This window comes from Eleutherodactylus coqui, chromosome 2 (genome assembly GCF_035609145.1).
Source record: "Eleutherodactylus coqui strain aEleCoq1 chromosome 2, aEleCoq1.hap1, whole genome shotgun sequence".
NCBI classification, from domain to species: domain Eukaryota; kingdom Metazoa; phylum Chordata; class Amphibia; order Anura; family Eleutherodactylidae; genus Eleutherodactylus; species Eleutherodactylus coqui.
Window position 1 is genome coordinate 298801386 of NC_089838.1, and position 24135 is coordinate 298825520.

A 24135-nucleotide genomic window follows, 5' to 3' on the forward strand; every position below is an offset into this window, starting at 1 on the left:
CTGCATTCAAAGTCCTGTAACTTTTATTTTTCTATGCATGGAGCTCTATGAGGGCTTATTTTTTGTGAGACAAGCTGTAGTTTTTATTGGTACCATTTTGGGGTACATACGGCTTTTTTGATCACTTTTATTGCATTTTTTGGGAGGCAAAATGCTAAAAATTAGCATTTTGCCCCTGTTTTTAATTTTTTTTTATTTACGCTTTTTGCTGTGCAGAGTAAAGAGCGTGTTTAACTTATTGTACACGTAGTTACGGACATGTCGATACCAAATATGTATGATTTTAATTTTTTTAACCTTTTTTTATGCTTATATGAGAAAAAGCACCTAAAAAGGTTTTTTTTTTACATTTTTCTTTTTTGTACATTTTTATTTATTTTTTGTGTCCCTCTGGGGCACTTACATTACAGCACTGATGATCGCTGTGATAAGGCATGGCAGGACTTCTGTCCTGCCATGTCTTATCGCTTATACAACGACCACAGGTTCCAGCAATACAGGACACCAGTATCTGGCGTCCTGTTGCCATAGCAACCAGCCAGGCTCTCTGTGATTATATCGCGAGAGGGCAACTTCACAGAGGGCGTGCGCTCCCTATGTGAACCCTTCCTATGCCGTGATCTACATAGATCGCGGCAGGGAAGGGGTTAAAACGGGGAGGCGCCATCACCGGCAGACGGCTCCAGCTGCGGGATAGCGCAAGCTCCGTCATGATCTCGCGCTATCCCCTATGACATAAGGGTACATCATTTTGCGGGAAGTACCCCGCTCCCATGACGTACCCTTGCATCATAGGGAGGGAAGGGGTTAAAAAAAAAAATACATATTTGGTATTGTCGTAATAGTAGTTACCCTTAGAATGAAGTAACTTCACTTTTATCGCCCTGTCAATGCTGTAAAAGCGAGTCCCCCCCAAACAATAGCACAAGTGCATTTTTTTAAGTTTTTTAATTCACAAGGGGTTAAGGGTGCATGGGCTGCTCCTCCATGGGGTCATGTTGCTGCCATACAGGTAAAGAGAACAGACCGGTATTATACTCACCTGCCGTTGGGTAAGTACCCTACTAGTGTCGTGCCAAACACCAAGAGGCTGACGCCTGTGAAGGCCAGAGCGATCCTACAATAAGGGAGATATGGTCAGCATTTGGCTCCCTCATACTACCATGCCATCGCGCCATCTTACCACCATGCACCCTCACCCCATTACCTGAGCGGCAGCAGGAAGGTGTAGCGCACCAGCATGCCGAGCCCCCACAGCACGGTCAACCGCAGACTGATGTGCTGGAAGTTGTAGTTGGTTCTGGTCAGCAGGTTCCAGGTCTCCAGCTCCTCCGCGGAGAAGCGTTTGGTCACCTCATCGTCCATGATGCTCTCCATGCCCTGCCGACAGAAGTAAAAGATGTCTGACAGCTCGAACTCCGGCTTGTTGACGGCCCGGCCGCTGCCGCGCAGCTCCCCCATGCTCTCCTCCAGGGATGTGCTCTCTTTAGCGATGATCCCTGGAAACAAGAGAGAATAACGTAGAAATGAGTAATGGCGGATAGCCAACAGGGCGATCAGCAAGTGAGGAGCTCACGAGAGGCGCTGCTCACTTACATAACGGGAGATGACAGGTAAAGTAGTGGCCATGGGGTAGGGATCACTGCTCCCTCTATACCATCAGCAGATCGGCCGCACAGCTCAAAAACATCCACCCGCTCATACGTCCTGAGCTCTGCCGAATCACAGAGAACTGTGCAGCCATCAGGAGCAACGGTGGAGCCGGGGAGATGAGTAACCACTGGACCCCAGGCATCAAATAGTGACAACCTTCTCCGATGTAGACCACCAGCCATACACTAACCTTTTAATTACCACAGAAACTGCGCCACTCAGCGCCGGAAGCCCGGCAGGCGCAGCCTCGCCACTCAGCGCCGGAAGCCCGGCAGGCGCAGCCTCGCCACTCAGCGCCGGAAGCCCGGCAGGCGCAACCTCGCCACTCAGCGCCGGAAGCCCGGCAGGCGCAACCTCGCCACTCAGCGCCGGAAGCCCGGCAGGCGCAACCTCGCCACTCAGCGCCGGAAGCCCGGCAGGCGCAACCTCGCCACTCAGCGCCGGAAGCCCGGCAGGCGCAACCTCGCCACTCAGCGCCGGAAGCCCGGCAGGCGCAACCTCGCCACTCAGCGCCGGAAGCCCGGCAGGCGCAACCTCGCCACTCAGCGCCGGAAGCCCGGCAGGCGCAACCTCGCCACTCAGCGCCGGAAGCCCGGCAGGCGCAACCTCGCCACTCAGCGCCGGAAGCCCGGCAGGCGCAACCTCGCCACTCAGCGCCGGAAGCCCGGCAGGCGCAACCTCGCCACTCAGCGCCGGAAGCCCGGCAGGCGCAACCTCGCCACTCAGCGCCGGAAGCCCGGCAGGCGCAACCTCGCCACTCAGCGCCGGAAGCCCGGCAGGCGCAACCTCGCCACTCAGCGCCGGAAGCCCGGCAGGCGCAACCTCGCCACTCAGCGCCGGAAGCCCGGCAGGCGCAACCTCGCCACTCAGCGCCGGAAGCCCGGCAGGCGCAACCTCGCCACTCAGCGCCGGAAGCCCGGCAGGCGCAACCTCGCCACTCAGCGCCGGAAGCCCGGCAGGCGCAACCTCGCCACTCAGCGCCGGAAGCCCGGCAGGCGCAACCTCGCCACTCAGCGCCGGAAGCCCGGCAGGCGCAACCTCGCCACTCAGCGCCGGAAGCCCGGCAGGCGCAACCTCGCCACTCAGCGCCGGAAGCCCGGCAGGCGCAACCTCGCCACTCAGCGCCGGAAGCCCGGCAGGCGCAACCTCGCCACTCAGCGCCGGAAGCCCGGCAGGCGCAACCTCGCCACTCAGCGCCGGAAGCCCGGCAGGCGCAACCTCGCCACTCAGCGCCGGAAGCCCGGCAGGCGCAACCTCGCCACTCAGCGCCGGAAGCCCGGCAGGCGCAACCTCGCCACTCAGCGCCGGAAGCCCGGCAGGCGCAACCTCGCCACTCAGCGCCGGAAGCCCGGCAGGCGCAACCTCGCCACTCAGCGCCGGAAGCCCGGCAGGCGCAACCTCGCCACTCAGCGCCGGAAGCCCGGCAGGCGCAACCTCGCCACTCAGCGCCGGAAGCCCGGCAGGCGCAACCTCGCCACTCAGCGCCGGAAGCCCGGCAGGCGCAACCTCGCCACTCAGCGCCGGAAGCCCGGCAGGCGCAACCTCGCCACTCAGCGCCGGAAGCCCGGCAGGCGCAACCTCGCCACTCAGCGCCGGAAGCCCGGCAGGCGCAACCTCGCCACTCAGCGCCGGAAGCCCGGCAGGCGCAACCTCGCCACTCAGCGCCGGAAGCCCGGCAGGCGCAACCTCGCCACTCAGCGCCGGAAGCCCGGCAGGCGCAACCTCGCCACTCAGCGCCGGAAGCCCGGCAGGCGCAACCTCGCCACTCAGCGCCGGAAGCCCGGCAGGCGCAACCTCGCCACTCAGCGCCGGAAGCCCGGCAGGCGCAACCTCGCCACTCAGCGCCGGAAGCCCGGCAGGCGCAACCTCGCCACTCAGCGCCGGAAGCCCGGCAGGCGCAACCTCGCCACTCAGCGCCGGAAGCCCGGCAGGCGCAACCTCGCCACTCAGCGCCGGAAGCCCGGCAGGCGCAACCTCGCCACTCAGCGCCGGAAGCCCGGCAGGCGCAACCTCGCCACTCAGCGCCGGAAGCCCGGCAGGCGCAACCTCGCCACTCAGCGCCGGAAGCCCGGCAGGCGCAACCTCGCCACTCAGCGCCGGAAGCCCGGCAGGCGCAACCTCGCCACTCAGCGCCGGAAGCCCGGCAGGCGCAACCTTACTCACCACCTCAGCCCGGCAGGCGTAACCTCACTCACCGCCTCAGCCCGGCAGGCGTAACCTCACTCACCGCCTCAGCCCATTAGGGATGCAGACATTGCAGAAATAATGGCATAGGCACTACAAAGCGATCTGCACACGGTCTCATTGTATCTAGCGGTTGATACTGTAAAGAGAACAGTGCTCCGGCCCCTCACCATTTATGATGGCTGAGAGCACAGCTGGAACTTGCTGTTGTTGGAAAATCACTGGTATGCATAGACGGAAATGGCCAATTACAGCGGACTACATTAATGTTAGGGGTCTCTCGCGCGAGTGTTTACCATCACTTACCGTGTGCGTATCTATGCAGTGTGCAATACATTGCGTACTGACAAACCCCCTACACGTAATGCGCGCCATGATAGTGCAGGTCACGTTTCGCACGCTGTGTGTAAGAGGCGACATTGAAGTAATGACATTTTTTTCTACCGTGCATTATGTGCACAAAACCCGCGTGTGTAATAAGAGAGCCCGTAGAGAGATATGAAGTTTAGCCTCCCTTTAAAGGAGCCACGGTTTATGTAAAGCAAATAAAGAAGAACGAGGCCAGTAGGACAACCCATCAGTGGGGTCATACACACCTCACGGGGGTATGGGGTCATACACACCTCACGGGGGTATGGGGTCATACACACCTCACGGGGGTATGGGGTCATACACACCTCACGGGGGTATGGGGTCATACACACCTCACGGGGGTATGGGGTCATATACACCTCACGGGGGGTATGGGGTCATATACACCTCACGGGGGGTATGGGGTCATACACACCTCACGGGGGGTATGGGGTCATACACACCTCACGGGGGGTATGGGGTCATACACACCTCACGGGGGGTATGGGGTCATACACACCTCACGGGGGTATGGGGTCATACACACCTCACGGGGGTATCGCAACAACAGTTCTTCCCTTCTGTAGAAAAGAAAGTATTGTGTGTGGCAATTGCTTGACAATGTCGAAAATCCATGTTTTGCAATACTGAGCCCCTCTGAAGCTTGTTAGCACTCTTCTACGGGAACCAGACCAGAAAGTATGTGACGTCATTGTCCTGGGGTCAGCAAGTCACACTATCAATGTGCGGCCGGCATGTGACATCATCATTCTGGGGTCAGCAAGTCACACTATCAATGTGTGGCCGGCATGTGACAGCATCGTTCTGGGGTCAGCACGGCACACTATCAATGTGTGGCCGGCATGTGACAACATCGTTCTGGGGTCAGCACGGCACACTATCAATGTGTGGCCGGCATGTGACGTCATCGTTCTGGGGTCAGCACGGCACACTATCAATGTGCGTCCGGCATGTGACATCGTCCTGGGGAAGGCACGTCACACTATCAATCTGCGGCCGGCATGTGACATCATCCTGGGGTAAGCACGTCACACTATCAATGTGCGGCCGGCATGTGACGTCATCGTCCTGGGGTAAGCACGTCACACTGTCAATGTGCGGCCGGCATGTGACATCGTCCTGGGGTAAGCACGTCACACTATCAATGTGCGGCCGGCATGTGACATCATCCTGGGGTAAGCACGTCACACTATCAATGTGCGGCCGGCATGTGACGTCATCGTCCTGGGGTAAGCACGTCACACTGTCAATGTGCAGCTGGCATGTGACATCGTCCTGGGGTAAGCACGTCACACTATCAATGTGCGGCCGGCATGTGACGTCATCGTCCTGGGGTAAGCACGTCACACTATCAATGTGCAGCCAGCATGTGACATCATCATTCTGCGATCAGCGCGTCACACTATCAATATGCGGTCGGCATGTGACATCACTGTCCTGGGGTCAGCATGTCACACTATCAATGTGCGGTCGGCATGTGACATCACTGTCCTGGGGTCAGCTCATCACACTATCAGTATGCGGCCGGCATGTGATATCATCCTGGGGTCAGTGCGTCACACTATCAATGTGCGTCCTAAATGTGACATCGTCCTGTGGTCAGCTCTTCACACTATCAGTGTGCGGCCGGCATGCAATGTCATTAGCCTGTCAGCACGTCACACTGTCAATGTGCGGCCGGCATGCGAGGTCATTGTCCAGGGGTCAGCGCATCACACTATCAATCTGCGGCCGGCATGTGATGTCATCGTCCTGAGGTAAGCACGTCACACTATCAACGTGCAGCCGGGATGTGACGTCATCGTCCTGTGATGAGCGCATCACACTATCAATATGCGGTCAGCATGTGATATCATCATCCTGGGGTCAGCACGTCACACTATCAATGTGCACCTGGCATGTGACATCATTCTGCGATCAGCGCGTCACACTATCAATATGCGGTCGGTATGTGACATCACTGTCCTGGGGTCAGCATGTCACACTATCAATGTGCGGCCGTCATGTGACATCGTCCTGGGGTCAGCATGTCACACTATCAATCTGCGGCCGGCATGTGACATCATCGTCCTAGGGTAAGCACGTCACACTATCAAAGTGCAGCCGGGATGTGATGTCATCTTCCTGCGATCAGCGCGTCACACTATCAATATGCGGTCGGCATGTGATATCATCATCCTGTGGTAAGCACGTCACACTATCAATGTGCGGCCAGCATGTGACATCATCGTCCTGGAGTCAGCGCGTCACATTATCAATGTGCGGCCGGCATGTGACATCATCCTGGGGTCAGCTCGTCACATTACCAATGTGCGGCCGGCATGTGACATCACCGTCCTGGAGTCAGCGCGTCACATTATCAATGTGCGGCCGGCATGTGACGACATCGTCCTGGAGTCAGCACGTCACACTATCAAAGTGCAGCCGGGATGTGATGTCATCTTCCTGCGATCAGCGCGTCACACTATCAATATGCAGTCGGCATGTGAGATCATCATCCTGGGGTCAACACGTCACACTATCAATGTGCGGCCGGCATGTGACATCATCGTCGTGTGGTAAGCACGTCACACTATCAATGTGCAGCCAGCATGTGACGTCGTCGCCCTGCGATCAGCGCGTCACGCTGTCAATATGCGGTCGGCATGTGATATCATCATCCTGTGGTAAGCACGTCACACTATCAATGTGCGGCCAGCATGTGACATCATCGTCCTGGAGTCAGCGCGTCACATTATCAATGTGCGGCTGGCATGTGACATCATCCTGGGGTCAGCTCGTCACATTATCAACGTGCGGCCGGCATGTGACATCATCGTCCTGTGGTAAGAACGTCACACTATCAATGTGCGGCCGGCATGTGACATCATCATCCTGGGGTCAGTGCGTCACATTATCAATGTGCGGCCGGCATGTGACATCACCGTCCTGGAGTCAGCGCGTCACATTATCAATGTGCGGCCGGCATGTGACGACATCGTCCTGGAGTCAGCGCGTCACACTATCAAAGTGCAGCCGGGATGTGATGTCATCTTCCTGCGATCAGCGCGTCACACTATCAATATGCAGTCGGCATGTGAGATCATCATCCTGGGGTCAACACGTCACACTATCAATGTGTGGCCGGCATGTGACATCATCGTCGTGTGGTAAGCACGTCACACTATCAATGTGCAGCCAGCATGTGACGTCGTCGCCCTGCGATCAGCGCGTCACGCTGTCAATATGCGGTCGGCATGTGATATCATCATCCTGTGGTAAGAACGTCACACTATCAATGTGCGGCCAGCATGTGACATCATCGTCCTGGAGTCAGCGCGTGACATTATCAATGTGCGGCCGGCATGTGACATCATCATCCTGGGGTCAGTGCGTCACACTATCAATGTGCACCTGGCATGTGACATCATTCTGCGATCAGCGCGTCACACTATCAATATGCGGTCGGTATGTGACATCACTGTCCTGGGGTCAGCATGTCACACTATCAATGTGCGGCCGTCATGTGACATCGTCCTGGGGTCAGCATGTCACACTATCAATCTGCGGCCGGCATGTGACATCACCGTCCTAGGGTAAGCACGTCACACTATCAAAGTGCAGCCGGGATGTGATGTCATCTTCCTGCGATCAGCGCGTCACACTATCAATATGCAGTCGGCATGTGAGATCATCATCCTGGGGTCAACACGTCACACTATCAATGTGCGGCCGGCATGTGACATCATCGTCGTGTGGTAAGCACGTCACACTATCAATGTGCAGCCAGCATGTGACGTCGTCGCCCTGCGATCAGCGCGTCACGCTGTCAATATGCGGTCGGCATGTGATATCATCATCCTGTGGTAAGAACGTCACACTATCAATGTGCGGCCAGCATGTGACATCATCGTCCTGGAGTCAGCACGTCACATTATCAATGTGCGGCCGGCATGTGACATCACCGTCCTGGGGGCAGCGCGTCACATTATCAATGTGCGGCTGGCATGTGACATCACCGTCCTGGGGGCAGCGCGTCACATTATCAATGTGCGGCCGGCATGTGACATCACCGTCCTGGGGGCAGCGCGTCACATTATCAATGTGCGGCCGGCATGTGACATCATCGTCCTGTGGTAAGAACGTCACACTATCAATGTGCGGCCGGCATGTGACATCATCGTCCTGTGGTAAGAACATCACACTATCAATGTGCGGCCGGCATGTGACACCATCGTCCTGGAGTCAGCGCGTCACATTATCAATGTGCGGCCGGCATGTGACATCATCATCCTGGGGTCAGTGCGTCACATTATCAATGTGCGGCCGGCATGTGACATCATCCTGGGGTCAGCGCGTCACATTACCAATGTGCGGCCGGCATGTGACATCACCGTCCTGGAGTCAGCGCGTCACATTATCAATGTGCGGCCGGCATGTGACATCACCGTCCTGGAGTCAGCGCGTCACATTATCAATGTGCGGCCGGCATGTGACGACATCGTCCTGGAGTCAGCGCGTCACATTATCAATGTGCGGCCGGCATGTGACGACATCGTCCTGGAGTCAGCGCGTCACATTATCAATGTGCGGCCGGCATGTGACATCACCGTCCTGGGGTCAGCGCGTCACATTATCAATGTGCGGCCGGCTTGTGACATCACCGTCCTGGGGTCAGCGCGTCACACTATCAATGTGCCGCCGTCATGTGACATCATCGTCCTGGGGTCAGCGCGTCACATTATCAATGTGCGGACGGCATGTGACATCATTGTCCTGGGGTCAACGCGTCACATTATCAATGTGCGGCCGGCATGTGACATCATCGTCCTGTGGTAAGCACGTCACACTATCAATGTGCGGCCGGCATGTGACATCACCGTCCTGGAGTCAGCGCGTCACATTATCAATGTGCGGCCGGCATGTGACATCATCATCCTGGGGTCAGCGCGTCACATTATCAATGTGCGGCCGGCATGTGACATCATCGTCCTGTGGTAAGAACGTCACACTATCAATGTGCGGCCAGCATGTGACATCATCGTCCTGGAGTCAGCGCGTCACATTATCAATGTGCGGCCGGCATGTGACATCATCGTCCTGTGGTAAGAACGTCACACTATCAATGTGCGGCCAGCATGTGACATCATCGTCCTAGAGTCAGCGCGTCACATTATCAATGTGCGGCCAGCATGTGACATCATCATCCTGGGGTCAGTGCGTCACATTATCAATGTGCGGCCGGCATGTGACATCACCATCCTGGGGTCAGCGCGTCACATTATCAATGTGCGGCCGGCATGTGACATCACCATCCTGGGGTCAGCGCGTCACATTATCAATGTGCGGCCGGCATGTGACATCATCATCCTGGGGTCAGCGCGTCACATTATCAATGTGCGGACGGCATGTGACATCATCGTCCTGGGGTCAGCGCGTCACACTATCAATGTGCCGCCGTCATGTGACATCGTCCTGGGGTCAGCGCGTCACATTATCAATGTGCGGACGGCATGTGACATCGTCCTGGGGTCAGCGCGTCACATTATCAATGTGCGGCCGGCATGCGACATCATCGTCCTGTGGTAAGCACGTCACACTATCAATGTGCGGCCGGCATGTGACATCACCGTCCTGGAGTCAGCGCGTCACATTATCAATGTGCGGCCGGCATGTGACATCATCATCCTGGGGTCAGCGCGTCACATAATCAATGTGCGGCCGGCATGTGACATCATCATCCTGGGGTCAGCGCGTCACATTATCAATGTGCGGCCGGCATGTGACATCATCGTCCTGTGGTAAGAACGTCACACTATCAATGTGCCGCCGTCATGTGACATCATCGTCCTGGGGTCAGCGCGTCACATTATCAATGTGCGGACGGCATGTGACATCATCGTCCTGGGGTCAACGCGTCACATTATCAATGTGCGGCCGGCATGTGACATCATCGTCCTGTGGTAAGCACGTCACACTATCAATGTGCGGCCGGCATGTGACATCACCGTCCTGGAGTCAGCGCGTCACATTATCAATGTGCGGCCGGCATGTGACATCATCATCCTGGGGTCAGCGCGTCACATTATCAATGTGCGGCCGGCATGTGACATCATCGTCCTGTGGTAAGAACGTCACACTATCAATGTGCGGCCAGCATGTGACATCATCATCCTGGGGTCAGCGCGTCACATTATCAATGTGCGGCCGGCATGTGACATCATCATCCTGGGGTCAGCGCGTCACATTATCAATGTGCGGACGGCATGTGACATCATCGTCCTGTGGTAAGAACGTCACACTATCAATGTGCGGCCAGCATGTGACATCATCGTCCTGGAGTCAGCGCGTCACATTATCAATGTGCGGCCGGCATGTGACATCATCATCCTGGGGTCAGCGCGTCACATTATCAATGTGCCGCCGACATGTGACATCACCGTCCTGGGGTCAGCGCGTCACATTATCAATGTGCGGCCGGCATGTGACATCATCATCCTGGGGTCAGCGCGTCACATTATCAATGTGCCGCCGGCATGTGACATCACCGTCCTGGGGTCAGCGCGTCACATTATCAATGTGCGGACGGCATGTGACATCATCGTCCTGGGGTCAGCGCGTCACATTATCAATGTGCGGACGGCATGTGACATCATCGTCCTGGGGTCAGCGCGTCACATTATCAATGTGCAGACGACATGTGACATCATCGTCCTGGGGTCAGCACGTCACATTATCAATGTACGGCCGGCATGTGACGTCATCGTCCTGGGGTCAGCACGACACACTATGAATGTGCGGCCGGCATGTGACGTAATCGTCCTGGGGTCAGCACGACACACTATCAAAGTGCGTCCGGCATGTGACGTCATCGTCCTGGAGTAAGCACGTCGCACTATTAATGTGCAGCCGGCATGTGACGTCATCATCCTGTTGTCAGTACGACACACTATCAATGTACGGCTGGCATGTGACGTCATCATCCTGGGGTCAGCACGTCACGCTATCAGTGTACGGCTGGCATGTGACATCATCGTCCTGGGGTCAGCACGTCACGCTACCAGTGTGCGGCTGGCATGTGACATCATCGTCCTGGGGTCAGCACGACACACTATGAAAGTGCGTCCGGCATGTGACGTCATCGTCCTGGAGTAAGCACGACACACTATCAATGTACGGCTGGCATGTGACATCATCGTCCTGGAGTCAGCATGACCCTATCAATCTGACAAGAGGATGCAGAGGAAAGACGACTGCAAATAGAAAGCCCGAGGAGCGCTGAAGGAAGGCGAGCCGACAAGGTGTAGAGCAGATAGTGCCAGATAGACAGAACAGGGAGGAACAACAACCATGACGCACGGGGTCAGTGTCTCTGGAAACTGAGGGAATGGAAACAGAGCAGATGATCCGGACATGGAAAACCAGAGTGGCGGCGGGCAGCTATGCAGACAACGTGTGACGGCACCTACCATTGGTGAGAGGCTTGTATAGCGTGTGACTGTTCTCCTTTACGCCCCTCTCAATCCGCAGCGTTGCCCACTGCAAGGAAAAGCAGAGGTTGTGTTAGCAGGGATGTATCCACCAGCTATCCTCACATCTCAGCCCCGCTTCACAGTGGAAAGATATACATTACATTGCTGCATATTATAACCCAGAGCTGCATGCATAATGCTGCAAGACGCAGGGCTGAAATTTGGCTCTGGTGATTTGCATTCTGGGAGGTGCAGCCTTTATATCATGATGTAGAGACATACTGACTGCCCTGCAGTATGGAGACCGGCTACGCCGTTAGGCACATGCCTAGGACAAGCTTGTTGACTGTTTCCAGCAGCAAACAGAAAGTCAGGTGCTCAGTTCTGTGGCCCGAGGCATCTTTATACAACAGGAAGGTACACTCGGGGGCTCCTTTACCCGGGACGACTTGACAGGCGCAAAGCGTCTTGGGGTTAGAAAAATGAAGGGGACACCAACAAAAAGAGCTGCAGCAGGAAGGGGTTAATACTGACTACCAGAGCTGACAATGGGACAATTATAATGATCAGCCCAAGGATTTGCGGTGTATTCCCTTATGTAGAAGAATGGGTTACTAGCCACATACCACCACCCCCACCCCCGTCTGCCCCCCCCCCCCCATGTACCTTCTCCCCCAACCACAGTGCTGATGAGCATGCAGAAATCGAACATAGAGCCGATTGTCCAATCAGTGCACAAGCCTAGCTCCAATTGGCTGAGGCTTGCCCAATCAGCTCCTTGCTTGATCCCTACACTGGTAGATCTCCCGCGTCCTGCGCACCGCACTTCCCAAAATTAGTCTCGCCAAATCAGGATCGAACCTCGTCAAAATTACAAATGAATCCACTTAATGTGATTAGTCGGCCAGCCCTAACGATGTGCGTCACTTTACAGGATGGGAACAGACCCTCAAGGAAATGTTCTCACTTTTTTCTTCCGATGAGCCATCCTCAGAACAGGTCATCAATAGTTGATCATCGGGGGTCCAGCGGTCGGAATCCCCACCGATCAGCCTGTTCCCGGCGCCGCTGTCACTACAGACAGTGCAGGAAGCAGATGGAGCTGACCACATCGCAGAGGCCTGGGCTGGTATTGAATTCAATGGGCCTGCATTACCAACCAAGGCCACTGCAACACACAGGGCGCTATCTGCACTGTCCGTATGGACAGCAGTGCCAGGAATCAGCTGATCGGTGGGGATCCTGAGTAATGGACCCTTGCCGATCATCTATTGATGCAGAGTATATGGTGGTCCCGAATGAGGGACCCCTTCCTCTGTCATCCCAGAATGAATAAACCAACAGGCGTTTAATAAAAGGTTGTCTAAACTGTTCACTTTAGTATGCATTACTTATCGTGCTCCAGAGTATCATCCCAGAGCTGCATTCCTAATTCTGTCAGCTACCAATCCAAAGTCTGCCATGCCTCACTGTCTTGTGCAGGTGATTTGCATCCTGGGAGGTGCAGTCTTTGTATTAAGCACAGTACAGTGCCATGAAACTGGCTAAAAGCCCTTGTGCATGGCAACTGCAGGAGCGCCGACATCTAAGCTAAGGTCGTTCACCCCCTTACACTGCTGTCAGACAGAAAGTCCTGCCGGCGGCTCGCGGGCTTCTCATCTGCTTCTCGCTGCCTATGAGAAGCGCAGAGCGGTCACACAGCATGAGAAGCGCAGAGCGAGGGGCGGTACACAGTGACTCCACCAGCAGAATAGTGAGTGCAGCTCTGGAGTATAATACAGGATATAACTCCGGATGAGTACAGGATAAGTAATGTATGTACACAGTGACTCCACCAGCAGAATAGTGAGTGCAGCTCTGGAGTATAATACAGGATGTAACTCAGGATCAGTACAGGATAAGTAATGTATGCACACAGTGACTCCACCAACAGAATAGTGAGTGCAGCTCTGGAGTATAATACAGGATGTAACTCAGGATCAGTACAGGATAAGTAATGTATGTACACAGTGACTTCACCAGCAGTATAGTGAGTGCAGCTCTGGGGTATAATACAGGATGTAACTCAGGATCAGTACAGGATAAGTAATGTATGTACACAGTGACTCCACCAGCAGAATAGTGAGTGCAGCTCTGGGGTATAATACAGGATGTAACTCAGGATCAGTACAGGATAAGTAATGTATGTACACAGTGACTTCACCAGCAAAATAGTGAGTGCAGCTCTGGGGTATAATACAGGATATAACTCCGGATGAGTACAGGATAAGTAATGTATGTACACAGTGACTCCACCAGCAGAATAGTGAGTGCAGCTCTGGAGTATAATAAAGGATATAACTCCGGATGAGTACAGGATAAGTAATGTATGTACACAGTGACTCCACCAGCAGAATAGTGAGTGCAGCTCTGGAGTATAATACAGGATATAACTCCGGATGAGTACAGGATAAGTAATGTATGTACACAGTGACTCCACCAGCAGAATAGTGAGTACAGCTCTGGAGTATAATACAGGATGTAACTCGGGATCAGTACAGGATAAGTAATGTATATACACAGTGACTCCACCAGCAGAATAGTGAGTGCAGCTCTGGAGTATAATACAGGATGTAACTCGGGATCAGTACAGGATAAGTAATGTATATACACAGTGACTCCACCAGCAGAATAGTGAGTGCAGCTCTGGAGTATAATACAGGATATAACTCAGGATGAGTACAGGATAAGTAATGTATGTACACAGTGACTCCACCAGCAGAATAGTGAGTACAGCTCTGGAGTATAATACAGGATGTAACTGAGGATCAGTACAGGATACGTAATGTATGCACACAGTGACTCTACCAGCAGAGTAGTGAGTGCAGCTCTGGAGTATAATACAGGATATTACTCAGGATGAGAACAGGATAAGTAGTGTATGTACACAGTGACTTCACCAGCAAAATAGTGAGTGCAGCTCTGGAGTATAATACAGGATGTAACTCAGGATCAGTACAGGATAAGTAATGTATGTACACAGTGACTCCACCAGCAGAATAGTGAGTGCAGCTCTGGAGTATAATACAGGATATAACTCTGGATGAGTACAGGATAAGTAATGTATGTATACAGTGACTTCACCAGCAAAATAGTGAGTGCAGCTCTGGAGTATAATATAGGATGTCACTCAGGGTCAGTACAAGATGTAACTCAGAATCAGTACAGGATAAGTAATGTATGTATACAGTGACTCCACCAGGAGAATAGGGGTATAATACAGGATGTAACTCAGGATCAGTACAGGATAAGTAATGTATGTACACAGTGACTCCACCAGCAGAATAGTGAGTGCAGCTCTGGAGTATAATACAGGATGTAACTCAGGATCAGTACAGGATAAGTAATATAATGTATACAGTGACTTCACCAGCAGAATAGTGAGTGCAGCTCTGGAGTATAATACAGGATGTAACTCAGGATCAGTACAGGATAAGTAATGTATGTACACAGTGACTCCACCAGCAGAATAGTGAGTGCAGCTCTGGAGTATAATACAGGATGTAACTCAGGATGAGTACGGGATAAGTAATGTATGTACACGGTGACTCCACCAGCAGAATAGTGAGTGCAGCTCTGGAGTATAATACAGGATGTAACTCAGGATCAGTACAGGATAAGTAATGTATGTACACAGTGACTCCACCAGCAGAATAGTGAGTGCAGCTCTGGGGTATAATACAGGATGTAACTCAGGATCAGTACAGGATAAGTAATGTATGTACACAGTGACTTCACCAGCAAAATAGTGAGTGCAGCTCTGGGGTATAATACAGGATATAACTCCGGATGAGTACAGGATAAGTAATGTATGTACACAGTGACTCCACCAGCAGAATAGTGAGTGCAGCTCTCGAGTATAATACAGGATGTAACTCGAGATCAGTACAGGATAAGTAATGTATGTACACAGTGACTCCACCAGCAGAATAGTGAGTGCAGCTCTGGAGTATAATACAGGATGTCACTCGGGATCAGTACAGGATAAGTAATGTATGTACACAGTGACTTCACCAGCAAACTAGTGAGTGCAGCTCTGCAGTATAATACAGGATGTAACTCAGGGTCAGTACAGGATGCAACTCAGAATCAGTACAGGATAAGTAATGTATATACACAGTGACTCCACCAGCAGAATAGTGAGTGCAGCTCTGGAGTATAATACAGGATGTAACTCAGGATCAGTACAGAATATGTAATGTACACAGTGACTTCACCAGCAGAATAGTGAGTGCAGCTCTGGAGTATAATACAGGATATAACTCAGGATGAGTACAGGATAAGTAATGTATGTACACAGTGACTCCACCAGCAGAATAGTGAGTACAGCTCTGGAGTATAATACAGGATGTAACTCAGGATCAGTACAGCATACGTAATGTATGCACACAGTGACTCTACCAGCAGAGTAGTGAGTGCAGCTCTGGAGTATAATACAGGATGTAACTCAGGATCAGTACAGGATAAGTAATATAATGTATACAGTGACTTCACCAGCAGAATAGTGAGTGCAGCTCTGGAGTATAATACAGGATGTAACTCAGGATCAGTACAGGATAAGTAATGTATGTACACAGTAATGTATGTACCAGCAGAATAGTGAGTACAGCTCTGGAGTATAATACAGGATGTAACTCAGGATGAGTACAGGATAAGTAATGTATGTACACAGTGACTCCACCAGCAGAATAGTGAGTGCAGCTCTGGAGTATAATACAGGATATAACTCTGGATGAGTACAGGATAAGTAATGTATGTATACAGTGACTTCACCAGCAAAATAGTGAGTGCAGCTGTGGAGTATAATATAGGATGTCACTCAGGGTCAGTACAAGATGTAACTCAGAATCAGTACAGGATAAGTAATGTATGTATACAGTGACTCCACCAGGAGAATAGGGGTATAATACAGGATGTAACTCAGGATCAGTACAGGATAAGTAATGTATGTACACAGTGACTCCACCAGCAGAATAGTGAGTGCAGCTCTGGAGTATAATACAGGATGTAACTCAGGGTCAGTACAGGATAAGTAATGTATGTACACAGTAATGTATGTACAGCTCTGGAGTATAATACAGGATGTCACTCAGAATCAGTACAGGATAAGTAATGTATGTACACAGTGACTCCACCAGCAGAATAGTGAGTGTACCTCTGGGGTATAATACAGGATATAACTCAGGATCAGTACAGGATAAGTAATGTATGTACACAGTAATGTATGTACCAGCAGAATAGTGAGTACAGCTCTGGAGTATAATACAGGATGTCACTCAGGATAAGTAATGTACGTACACAGTGACTCCACCAGAAGAATAGTGAGTGCAGCTCTGGAGTATAATACTGAATATAACTCAGGATGAGTACAGGATAAGTAATGTATGTACACAGTGACTCCACCAGCAGAATAGTGAGTGCAGCTCTGGAGTATAATATAGGATGTCACTCAGGATAAGTAATGTACGTACACAGTGACTCCACCAGCAGAATAGTGAGTGCAGCTCTGGAGTATAATACAGGATGTAACTCAGGATCAGTACAGGATAAGTAATGATGTATACAGTGACTCCACCAGAAGAATAGTGAGTGCAGCTCTGGAGTATAATACAGGATGTAACTCAGGAGCAGTACAGGATAAGTAATGTCTGTACACGGTGACTCTACTAGCAGAATAGTGAGTACAGCTCTGGAGTATAATACAGGATGTAACTCAGGGCCAGTACAGGATAAGTAATGTATGTACACAGTGACTCCACCAGCAGAATAGTGAGTGCAGCTCTTCAGTATAATACAGGATGTAACTCAGGATCAGTAGCTCCTCTTGTTATGTACACTATATTGATATATAAACACAGGGCAGACCGCCCCTTTAATGACTACTGTCCCTAAACATGATGCACCAACATTGTTAGGTAACATGACTTTGAAAGTTAATTTACAACACAAAGTAAGCAACTCACCGTGAAAATCCGGAGCAGGGTCTTCATATACAAGCGGCGGATGCCAAACGACACCCCGAATATGGCAGGGACGATGATGAAGACGAGCAGGAGGGTGATCCACAGGGTAACGGAGAGGCCCAGGAGGTTACATAGCAAGCTGTCAAAGGGCAGCAGGGAGCTCATGGTGTGTGCAGGAGGGGAGATAAGCACCACAGAGTGCCGCCAGATGAGACAATACCAGAAACACCTCAGGACTTCCCTTACTTCCTGACATTCAGCCCACCGCCATGGAGAGAGGCCATCAGAGCTGGCAGTGCGGTAGGAACACCTTACAACGTCTTGCTGGCAGCAACAACACCCCGCTTTAATGGCTTTTTAATTTGATTTTGCACCCCTTTTTCAATGGTGCCAGCTTGGCAGCGTCCTCCCCTGGCAGTGCCCGCTTGTAGCTCTCATATGTGGAATGCTCAGAGTGAGACCCCAAGCGGATAAAGTACTTGTGTAGCGATTGTAACAGCAATACTCCAGCCCTTTGACAACATCCAGTCATCTGTGATGCCCACCGGCCATGTCCAAGCTCAGTCTCTGTACCCGTGGTGCCCACATTCACAGTCTGCTCTCCAGTCCAGTCTTAGGTGAACCTTTCCTGGCACAGGCATCTCTCGGTAGTCAGGGTCTGGGAGGCGTCAAACTCCTCTCCTCACTGGGCATCTGCCGGCCGTGCCCCCAATCTCCTCCTCCTCCTGGGCAGGAACACCAGATGCAAGTGCCAACCTGCGTGAGACAGACACAGACAGCCGGCTGAAGGATGGCAGCCAAGACTCAGGGTCAAAGGGAGAAAAAAGGGAGGAAAACAATAAAAACACAAAGAAGCAGAAAAGGGTGGAGAGTTCGTACAATGGCACGCTGCCATGTGTTGTGCCACTCGAGAGTAGGACGTCCGTCCAGGGACACGCTGCCATGTCTTGTGCCACTCGAGAGTAGGACGTCCGTCCAGGGACACGCTGCCATGTGTTGTGCCCACCGAGAGTAGGACATCCGTACAGGGGCACGCTGCCATGTGTTGTGCCCACCGAGAGTAGGACATCCGTACAGGGGCACGCTGCCATGTATTGTGCCACCCGAGTAGGACGTCCGTACAGGGGCACGCTGCCCTGTGTTGTGCCCCCAAGAGTAGGACGTCTGTACAGGGGCACGCTGCCCTGTGTTGTGCCCCCAAGAGTAGGACGTCTGTACAGGGGCACGCTGCCCTGTGTTGTGCCCCCGAGTGTAGGATGTCTGTCCAGGGGCAAGCTGCCATGTGTTGTGCCACCCGAGAGTAGGACGTCCGTCCAGGGGCACGCTGCCCTGTGTTGTGCCCCCGAGAGTAGGACGTCCGTCCGTCCAGGGGCACGCTGCCCTGTGTTGTGCCCCCGAGAGTAGGATGTCCGTACAGGGGCACGCTGCCGTGTGTTGTGCCCCCCTAGAGTAGGATGTCCGTACAGGGGCACGCTGCCGTGTGTTGTGCCCCCCTAGAGTAGGATGTCCGTACAGGGGCACGCTGCCGTGTGTTGTGCCCCCCTAGAGTAGGATGTCCGTAAAGGGGCACGCTGCCGTGTGTTGTGCCCCCCTAGAGTAGGATGTCCGTACAGGGGCACGCTGCCGTGTGTTGTGCCCCCCTAGAGTAGGATGTCCGTACAGGGGCACGCTGCCGTGTGTTGTGCCCCCCTAGAGTAGGATGTCCGTACAGGGGCACGCTGCCGTGTGTTGTGCCCCCCTAGAGTAGGATGTCCGTACAGGGGCACGCTGCCGTGTGTTGTGCCCCCCTAGAGTAGGACGTCCGTCCAGGGGCACACTGCCCTGTGTTGTGCCACCCAAGAGCAGGATGTCCCTACACGGGCACGCTGCCCTGAGTTGTGCCACCCAAGAGCAGGACGTCCCTACACGGGCACGCTGCCCTGAGTTGTGCCACCCAAGAGCAGGACATCTCTACACAGGCACCCTGCCATGTGTTGTAACCCCGATAGTAAGACGTCCGTCCAGGGGCACGCTGCTATGTGTTGTGCCCCCCGACAGTAGGATGTCCGTACAGGGGCACGCTGCCGTGTGTTGTGCCCCCCTAGAGTAGGATGTCCGTACAGGGGCACGCTGCCGTGTGTTGTGCCCCCCTAGAGTAGGATGTCCGTACAGGGGCACGCTGCCGTGTGTTGTGCCCCCCTAGAGTAGGATGTCCGTACAGGGGCACGCTGCCGTGTGTTGTGCCCCCCTAGAGTAGGATGTCCGTACAGCGGCACGCTGCCGTGTGTTGTGCCCCCCTAGAGTAGGATGTCCGTACAGGGCACGCTGCCGTGTGTTGTGCCCCCCTAGAGTAGGATGTCCGTACAGGGGCACGCTGCCGTGTGTGGTGCCCCCCTAGAGTAGGATGTCCGTACAGGGGCACGCTGCCGTGTGTGGTGCCCCCCTAGAGTAGGATGACCGTACAGGGGCACGCTGCCGCGTGTGGTGCCCCCCTAGAGTAGGACGTCCGTACAGGGGCACGCTGCCGTGTGTTGTGCCCCCCTAGAGTAGGACGTCCGTACAGGGGCACGCTGCCGTGTGTTGTGCCCCCCTAGAGTAGGACGTCCGTACAGGGGCACGCTGCCGTGTGTTGTGCCCCCCTAGAGTAGGACGTCCGTACAGGGGCACGCTGCCGTGTGTTGTGCCCCCCTAGAGTAGGACGCCCGTACAGGGGCACGCTGCCGTGTGTTGTGCCCCCCTAGAGTAGGACGCCCGTACAGGGGCACGCTGCCGTGTGTTGTGCCCCCCTAGAGTAGGACGCCCGTACAGGGGCACGCTGCCGTGTGTTGTGCCCCCCTAGAGTAGGACGCCCGTACAGGGGCACGCTGCCGTGTGTTGTGCCCCCCTAGAGTAGGACGTCCGTACAGGGGCACGCTGCCGTGTGTTGTGCCCCCGTAGAGTAGGACGTCCGTACAGGGGCACGCTGCCGTGTGCTGTGCCCCCCTAGAGTAGGACGCCCGTACAGGGGCACGCTGCCATGTGTTGTGCCACCCACATGTGTCTATGTCTAAACACACGACAAATAATGCTGCAATAACCATAACAAGGTACCGGCCTCCGAGCGCCCGCAGCGTGCAGAACTGCATCCACAGGGGGCGCTCTAGAGCGTGCGGCGACCCCGACATATAAAAGGATGCTTTGCGCTGTGGATATCGCTTTTCTGCTCCGTTCGAGGAGCAGGAGAAGGGAATCCCCGCGGCCGGACAGCCTGCAACTCCAAACGGGACCGAAGAGCGCCGGGCCGACCCCACTGCCTAGAATGGTCTCCACCCGGCTGCCTGGTTTTGGGATGGAAGAAAAAGCGCATTCTCTTCCGGTATTTGCAGCCGGCTCTGCGCAGATGTGAAGCCAGGCTGAGCTGCCCATCTCGCTATGACTGGCACTGCTTTGACCAATCCCACTGTGTTAACCCCTTCCCGATGTGTACGGCGCCACTCAGTGCCCCGTCTTGCGACAACCGTCCCGTGTAAACTACCCTTTGTGCAGTACTGCGGTATTGCATTGTACTGTATGAGCGACTTAAAGAAAAACGTACAAAAACAGTCAAATAAAAGTGTTTTAAATTACTAAAAAAAAAAAAAAAAACACACTTTTCCCAGTCATTGCAGGAAAATATACAAGGGGAAAAAAAATTGGCGCCCTAAAATATCGCATTATTAATCCCCCTGGCAGCAATACGCAGTTGAGCTTTACGGGTCACCCTGAATCCGAGAAGAAAATAGAATAAAAAACAGCAAGTGGGCTGGAAAAAAAAACAAAAATGAGAAAAAAAAAAGTCTGGGTAGTGAAGGAGTTAAGCAACCGTTTCCCGTCTTTGTATTTATACTGTGTGATCACGCGCCGCTTGCGCTCTCCGGTGACTCACGATGTCATTAGGGCGCGACGATAAAAGGTTAGTAATGCGGAACCCATGTATAATAATGTGCGACCGTTATATCCGGGAGCACGACGCACGGCTGCAGCTGGTGTATATATATATACTCGCATGCATGGTCTCTGATCACTGTAACATTAAGGGTTGTCATGGGGAAAATTTAAAGAGCTCCTTTAAAACTTGCCCTGCTGCTGAGGAGGAGGAGAGCCGGCCGCTGATTGGCTGCCGGCGCGGTGGTCTGATCTGCCTGACGGGCACGCATGGCACAGCTCTGACAATGGGCATCAGCATGTTACGTCACCCCCCTCCATCTGAACGCGCGGGTGACGTCACTCCTCCACTCACCATAAGGATGGACAAATAGACACAGAAAGAGTCCCGGCTCTTACGTCACACAAAGACAAACCTCCCCCCCCCTGGCGGCGGCCGGACACACTCACCGTGCAGCCCGCGGCCTCACACGCATCCCAGTGTGATGGACTCTATCCGCCGTCCGCTGCCCGTCCGCTTCTCACCCTCCTGTCTCCGCTCCCGAGCCCGCGCGCTCCTGCAGGCTGTGCAGTGACGTCACCGCGTACCGGTCAGGGCGCGCGCGCGGTCCTGTAACCATAGAGATGATAGTAAGAAGTGACTGGAGCATGAGCGCCAGCTGGTGGACAGATTGTGGTGTTGCATCAGAATGATCTCTGAGTCCTCATCCACACTCCTGCCATTCCTATATGGCTGGGGTTTTTTTGTGCCGCAGTTTTTGGTGCGCAGCCACACATGGAACTTGCCCTGTCGATGGGCAAAGTCTGCATGCGAGTTCAGGTGCGAAATAGTGAGCTTTCTCGTAAAGAAGTGGCGTGTCGCTTACTCACGCCAAAGCTCCACTTAGTGATATTCTGAATAGGAATTTCGCAAACAGGGCAAATTCCGCGTGCGGATCTACGCTAAAAGCTGTGGCTTTTACGCATTTCTATTTACGCAGGCAATTACGTTTTCTGAGGAAATCCGAAGGGGAAAAAATCCGTATCAAAATATGTGAAAAATCCCAAATCTTCTTTATGATGTGGATGGGATATTTTCCTAATTTAGACTTTCACAAAGCAATCGCAGCAAAACTGCTGATTAGCGGAAGCCTATAGGAGGTGCAGAGGAGGGAGCGGCCGGCCCGGAGCGGGACATAAAGTCTAGAAAGTGCAGAAGAGGAGGGAGCGGCCGGCCCGGAGTGAGACATAAAGTCTAGAAAGTACGGCGGAGAAGAGAGTCCTGGCCCGGAGGAGGACATAAAGTCTAGAAAGTGCAGCGGAGGAGAGAGTCCTGGCCCGGAGGAGGACATAAAGTCTAGAAAGTGCGGCGGAGGACAGAGCCCCATACCGGAGGGGGGCATAAAGTCTAGAAAGTGCAGAAGAGGAGGGAGCGGCCAGCCCGGAGCGGGACATAAAGTCTAGAAAGTGCGGCGGAGAAGGGAGCCATAAAGTTTCTCTTCCTCAGAAGGGGAGGAGCAAACTATAAAGGAAGCATTATAGATGTGGGCCCTATTGAAGCTGTTGGGCCCCAGTGCCAAATCTATATGGCTGCTCTCACACAGGCGTTAGCAAAACGCGGCGTTTTACTGCAAATTCAAGCAGCGTTTTCGAAAGGATTCTACGGCATTCTATGTTTTTTAACGCACTCCCTCATTCCAGTGCTTGATGAGGTGCGTTAAAAAGCCAAAAATTGATCAGACCGCTCGAAAACCAGTAGTCTGAGAGGCCCCATTGAAATCAATGGAGGCGTTGTACAGCGTTTAAACCGCCACGCTGAACGCTGTAAAAGGTGGTGAGTGTCAGAGTGACCGAACAGCTCTGCTCAGTAGGACGAGGGCTTCCCAGATTGGGGTCACATGCCACATTGTCCGATGTGTTTTTGTATTAGCCAAAACGAAAAAAAGGTTTGGTCCAGTGTTAGCCAGTAGATGAAAGTGTGATTGTTCTCACTAAAAGAAACCAAGTAATCTTGTAGATATGATAGCTTTTAATGCTTAAAAAAATTAATGATGTTACAGCGAGCTTTCGGGTCTTTTATGGACCCTTTGTCAGGTTTAATGAAGCCGATTTGGATGGGATATATATTATATACAAATGCAGAGAGGACCCCCCCCCTCTTGACCTAAATACAAATGTTCTCACACAGAAATTTGAGACTGATTTGCACTTAAAACAATACCAGACAAGCTGAGCAGCGACGTAAATACTTAATCAGTCCACTGAGCTAAGGAATGTGACCGTTTTATGATGTGTGCTATCTCTCCTTTAGACCTGCATGTAAAGGAAATGGAACAACACCTCTGCAGCGCCACCTACTGCATAGCAGCATTCCTTCAAATCGATGTACAAATTTTTATGAAGCTTTTAAAAAAACAGTCATTGGGAAGAGGACATCCCTCTTGACCTCCTTCAGACCTTTCATATTCTCCACTGATGCAAGAATCTTCTGCAGCATAGTAATTAACGCAGCTGCAGGTGACTGGGGGCGGAGCTTATGTTAATAGCGAGCTAGAGGGGGGAGGAGTGTAGAGCGGAAAGGGGGGGGAAGAAGACAGGAAGAGGAGCAGAAG

General features: G+C 53.1%; 1 protein-coding gene across 1 annotated transcript in view; it reads right to left on the bottom strand.

Annotated features, from left to right (window-relative positions):
• The window catches only part of GPAT4 (glycerol-3-phosphate acyltransferase 4), a 32454-nt gene extending 10332 nt beyond the window's left edge, over nt 1-22122 (bottom strand). Inside the window, exons 1-5 of the mRNA XM_066593431.1 lie at nt 21995-22122; nt 17663-18418; nt 11658-11727; nt 1208-1499; nt 1043-1117 (exon numbers count right to left, since the gene is read on the bottom strand). Coding sequence (XP_066449528.1) covers nt 1043-1117; nt 1208-1499; nt 11658-11727; nt 17663-17827 — 602 coding nt within the window. The 5' untranslated portion in view covers nt 17828-18418; nt 21995-22122. The remainder of the gene's footprint in view (nt 1-1042; nt 1118-1207; nt 1500-11657; nt 11728-17662; nt 18419-21994) is intronic.
• Between the last annotated feature and the right edge of the window lie 2013 nt (nt 22123-24135).